Raw genomic sequence first — 5,619 nt, forward strand, 5'->3', positions numbered from 1 at the left:
TCCATAAATGGGTTACTCTTCAAACGGTGAGATCTGCTGGACATGATCATCGCGCACCTTTTAACTGATCAATGAACAGTTCTGACCAAATAGTTAGCAAATGGGCTGGACCTCCGCTTTCACACACTGCTCATCAACCACGGACTATCGTTCTTTAACCTAAATGTTCTAGAAATAACTATCGTTATTTAGACATGGGTACAGAACCCAGACATTATTTGATGTAGGATTTTATTTACATAAAAAGAAATAAGTAGAATGGAACGTTTCACTGATTAAACCTGAAGTCGTTACCAAGCAATTCAATAATATATAAATCACCAAATTTCAAATAAAATCATATTGATGGACAAGTGCAAAATGAGAGACACAAATACATCACTTGTAAATCCCAACCATATCCCAGTCCCACTCATTGGTCAATGCAGAAAGTTCTGCAAGTTACACATCGGTAAGGACAAATTATTAGCAATAAATATAATTAACCACTTCACTGCTGGAAAGGTCAGAATTGGTGCTTTTACAGGATTGGAACCGGGGGGTCTTTAATAGCTGGGCCGTGCTCTTTTTAGCTCTGGAGAATGGATTAAGCTTCCTTGGGTTCCTATAGCAACCATTAACATAGGCACAGCACTTCCTCTTTTTGAAATGGGCGGCCATATTGTGAACCCCGGGAAACAGGACCTGTGCCAAGTGATCGCGGGAGAACAGATGGATCGGCAGCTTAGATAATTAATTTCCCTGAAGGTAAGAAAATGTTGGATCAAGTAAACAAACACAAACAAAATTCAAACTGCATTGCTACTTTAAGACAGCGATTCCCAATTTCTTTTTTTTTTATTGTGTGAACGGGGACGATATGCTGGTTGCTTACAAAATAAAATCTCACAGTATGGCTTCTGGAGTCACCAACAGAAATCCATAACCTGATCGCCCAATGATGTGCGGCTTTCTATTGGCCATCAGAGCGAGGCTGACCCGGAAGCCATTTTTGTTTCCCCCCCGGGAAGTTTTGCCAAAAAACAAACAGAGCAGCACGAACCTCTGCTTTTATTTATTTTCTGGAATGTTATTTATTAAAGCTTGTGGCTGGAAATCAGTGGCAGGCCAATGTCGCCCGCAAGTGGCTATATTTGCCAACTCGTATGCTGCAATTTCCTGCCCTGCAATGTGCCACCTTTCCTCCTCCTCCTCTGTTTGCCAGTGTGTGTAACTTTGGGAAAAGGGATGTCAAATGTTATGTTTTTAACCCCTTCAGAGGCGGACGAGGCTCTGTGAGTAGTCTTCCCAGCTTTGCACCGACACAGGAGGTGTGAGATTTATGGCAGCTCCTTTCCTGCTTTGCTGCAATAATATGCAATGTATCGCTTGCTTCCTCCAGCAACAAAGGTGTTAAATCTCCCAAGCAGTACACATTGTGTTGTCACAGTCTGACAAAGGCATGTCACTAAGAGAGCACGTGCAAATTCAATTCTCCAGATGTTGACAAACTTTCCAACACTAAAATTCCCCGGCTTTTTACCTAAAACTTCTGCCAAGGGTTGGACACCTGTTGATATATTGCTTTCTCCTCGTGTTGACACAGAACATAAAAAAAAAGCAAAAAAAAATTAAAAAGAGTCGTCAAGTTGTTCAATCACAGGATCCATCCTTCCAGCCGTCCCGCCACCTCTCGTCCACTTTCGAGCAGTCAAACTCCAACTTCCCCAGCTTTCTGTTGACATCGTTGTGTAGGAGACACATCCACTGTGAGAAGTTGTGTCTGCTGCTGGTATCAGGCTGCGTGGTAGTCAGTCTGTAAGACGAATGAAAAAAAGTACAGTTTCAATTGCAAACTGACCCAAATCCTCAATTATACAACAACTACATTATAAATATCCCTGGCAGAAAAAAACATGCTGCTGTATTCTCCCCACTCTTAAGAAATAACCAAATCCTAAAAATATATGTATTCTATAGCAGGGTCGAAGGGGGGGGGGGTTACGATAACTGGAGTTGAGCACTCCTGTTCTGTAGCATATATTGTATTAAAAATTACATAGAAAAAACCCAACACATTTAGTTATCACAGTAATTACTGCTCATCTCTAGCTGCTTAAGCAATAAATCGGCTTTGATATGTCTGGCGATTACTTTTCCCCAGTGGGAAATAATTGAAAGACGACCCTTGGAAAATGAGCCTCTGTGGAAATGTTATCATAGCTGCTTCACCAAACAAACGCACCTCTCTCTCAGGTCTTCTGCACACTCATCACAAGGATAAAACTTTGAAAACAAGTAGATGAGGTTTTTCATGTTCTGCTGCTGTTTGCTAGTGGGGTGGTCAGGGTAATACGCTGCCATTGTGTGTAAAAAGGACCAGGTGCTCCTGCCAAGCTCCTCCCGATCCAAAGGACATTCTGGGGGTCGTTCCTTCTCTTCGACATCAACTTCCTACAATGAAAAGTAAAGGGAACTATGATTACTATGATCAGGGGAACCCCTGAGGAAGCCGTTGAATCTATTGAGGCAAAACGTGTAGGGTTTTTGACCCTCTAAGGATACTATAACAGCCTGCGTGACTCCAGTGAGACACCATACGCAGACGAGGAAGTTCCCACGCCGGCAACTAGGGACATCACGTGATCGCGATTGCCGATACGGAGACTGGAGAGAATTTTTTGGGCACTCAGGCTGTGACTAAAAGACTATCCAGAGTGGTATAAGTGTACCCTTAAAGCTGCAGTTTAAGCAATATCAGACATGTGGGTTTTTTTTTTTTTTTTAATAAATCAGTTCTAACTATGAGAAAATACTTGTAGCATTTATATTAAAGAAAAACTATTTTAAAGACATTTTTAATGTATTCTAATGTAACAAGCATTTATGTTCCCATAGCAACCACTTACACAGTCACATCCCTTCTGAAACAGCATCACCTTTTTGAGCCCCGCCCTCTCTAGCAGTGAACCAATTAAATCTAGTGCCTGCCTGGTCACATGATCTTCCTCACAGAACTTTTTCACAGATTACCCAAGATGCATTTAGTGAACCCCCAGCCGAATCTTCAGGTCGATTACAGGAGAACTGATAGATCAGCGACTTAGTTAATTACTTGTCAGTATATAGATTGTACTGATGCACATATTGAATGAAAATTATTATTTTTTTTTTTTTTAAAAGACAGCTTGAACTGCAGCTTTAACACGCTTACTGCGCTACAAGACTGGGAGAATGCGAGTGCTATTCTTTACCCTTCCAGATCTGTTATTGTGCATTAAAACGATGTTATGTTCTTCTCGTGTTTATCGAGGAGAACCTTGGTTTGCAGTTTGACCATCACTAACTACTGCATTTGTTTAGGCAACCACAACTTACCTGCGGTGAGTGCTTTATTTCACAATTTGAGCCCTGCACTTATTTCATTTGAATCATTCACACTCAATTGCACCTTGTTCTTTTTCTAACCTCGGAAGACCACTACTGTTTCACTGACCTACCTTTCCCTACTTTCTAAGCACAAATGTTGAATACATCTCTATAAAAACAGTTACAATAGTTTTTCATAATGTTAGATACATTAAGACGACTAGATCTAATTAGAATAAGCCTCCTCATTTCTATTCTTATACATAATTAGGTTAAATAGAATAGCTTGCTCGGTTGCTATTGTAGATGGGAATGAAGTTGGGAGGGGTGCTAGCAGGAATCTAGATTCTTAAGTAGAAAATGAGAGGAAAAGGCAGATTCTTAATGCTGCACACTTATATGACAACAAGAAGAGGAATTGTTATAACAATAAAAAAATATATACTTTCATTCAAACATTCTAAAATAAGTATCATGCCTACAGATCGTCTCGAAAAACGAAAAATACATTTGTTGGACCTTATTTTAAAAAATAATGCATATTTATATGTACACAATGCAAATTTGGTTGTGCACTGAGACACTTGGGTTAAGAAACACTGTGTGTAATCCCATCTATACTGGTAGCAGCCAGTCCTTTTGCTCAAATACAATAATCTATAGCCATATAATATTCAAATAAACTCTAAATTGGTTATTCACCAGGATTTTAATGAGCAGCGATATTGACACAGGTTGCTGCAGTTATAAGACAAAATAATGGACAGGCTCTTTATAATTGTTTCCCATAACATGTTCTACTGTCACACATGCCTTAAAAGGGTTTAATGACTTGTATCTGTAGAGTTTTGCCCCTTTAATACAATTGTGAAAAGATTTGAATATAAACAGAGTGACTGACTGCACTTTAACTTCTGCACAGCCAGAGACCAGCAATGCATTGCGTAGCACCTGCAAAAAAAAAAAGAATGTGCTTACAATTTTCAATATATAACTTTATTGTAGTATATGTGCATTTTTTAAACATGTATGAGTGTGTATTTGCAAATCTATGTATATACAAGTGTGTACTGTGTGTGTATCAGTGAGGTAATAAGGTAAAATATGTTTTTTGTATATATATATATATATATATATATATATATATATATTATACACACATTTATAATGATTGCATATGAAATGTATAGGTATTACTACAACTAGTACAAAGCACCATTAATGACTGTACACGTCAGTGTGTTAATATGTGGGTGTACATCAGTCTGTACACGTCAGTGTGTGTGTGAGTGTGTACGTCAGTCTGTATTAATGAATTAGTACAGGGGGTTAATAGCATTACATATACAGCTATAACGAGTACAAGGCATCATTAACCACTTCACTGTCAGAGGGTTATTTCTAGAAGTGAGCAGATGAAACCGTGTCCTTATTTGCCATGACTACACTACGGGGTTAATGTCATTTAAACCAGCCAGGACACAGAGGTGATGGTGAGGGCGACAGAGCCTCGGGTGAGAGAGTGACAGGGTGTGCTCGGGCTGCTCTCACCGGTGAGGCCGCACTCTGCATCCTCTGCCCCCGTATCCAGCTCTTGAAGTCGGTGCAGGCCCGGCACGGTTTCCCCGGCGCAGCCTCCGCCCTATGTCCGCCTCCCTCGGGCTTTGCGGCCGGTACCGGGAAGGGAAACCCCGAGAGCTCAGCTCCTGGGACACGCCGCTCGCTGGGCGCCGCCATCTTGGGAGTGCAGTGCATTATGGGGGAGCATGGCTTGGTGCAATAGAGGAAGGTTAACCCTTCATCTCCAGGGAGACAACTGTGTGGGGCACCAAGCAAAGGGATGCATTTACCTGGGGCTGTCTGCAACAATGTATATATGAATCCTGTATACATATTACATTAATAAATATGTAAATTTACGTGTGTGTGTGTGTGTGTGTGTGTGTGTGTGTGTGTGTGTGTGTGTGTGTGTGTGTGTGTGTGTGTGTGTGTGTGTGTGTGTGTGTGTGTATCTATATAGATTATAGAATATAAAATATATATATTTTATGTGTTGAAGCGCACAACCAATAAATAAAAATAATAGAGTGCAGTGCAATATAGAGTGCTAGTGTTATGTTGAACAGATATGTGTGCGTGTATTTTTATATATATATATATATATATATATATATATATATATATATATATATATATATGACACACAATTGAAAAGGACAAAGACAATCCCCTTAGTAGCACTCTAAATTGCACCTAAACTAATCTATAAAA

At 39.9% G+C, this 5,619-nt stretch overlaps 1 protein-coding gene across 1 annotated transcript; it reads right to left on the reverse strand.

Moving 5' to 3' along the window:
* Window positions 1-214: 214 nt before the first annotated feature.
* On the reverse strand, window positions 215-5,103 carry GFER (growth factor, augmenter of liver regeneration). The gene is made up of 3 exons (XM_075565740.1): window positions 4,900-5,103; window positions 2,225-2,433; window positions 215-1,795 (listed from the first exon to the last, which is right to left on the reverse strand). Exons 1-3 carry the CDS (start codon window positions 5,101-5,103, stop codon window positions 1,633-1,635), a joined length of 576 nt encoding a protein of 191 aa, XP_075421855.1. The 3' UTR covers window positions 215-1,632.
* Between the last annotated feature and the right edge of the window lie 516 nt (window positions 5,104-5,619).

The sequence above is a fragment of the Ascaphus truei genome, chromosome 11, assembly GCF_040206685.1.
Source record: "Ascaphus truei isolate aAscTru1 chromosome 11, aAscTru1.hap1, whole genome shotgun sequence".
In the NCBI taxonomy this organism is placed as follows: Eukaryota; Metazoa; Chordata; class Amphibia; order Anura; family Ascaphidae; genus Ascaphus; species Ascaphus truei.

Coding starts and splice junctions, on each gene's coding strand:
- GFER (XM_075565740.1), bottom strand. CDS start 5,103: ATGCACTGCACTCCCAAGATGGCGGCGCCCAGCGAGCGGCGTGTCCCA. Junction 2,434..4,899: donor TGCAGAGTGCGGCCTCACCG/GTGAGAGCAGCC, acceptor TTTTCATTGTAG/GAAGTTGATGTCGAAGAGAA. Junction 1,796..2,224: donor GCAGAAGACCTGAGAGAGAG/GTGCGTTTGTTT, acceptor TTCGTCTTACAG/ACTGACTACCACGCAGCCTG.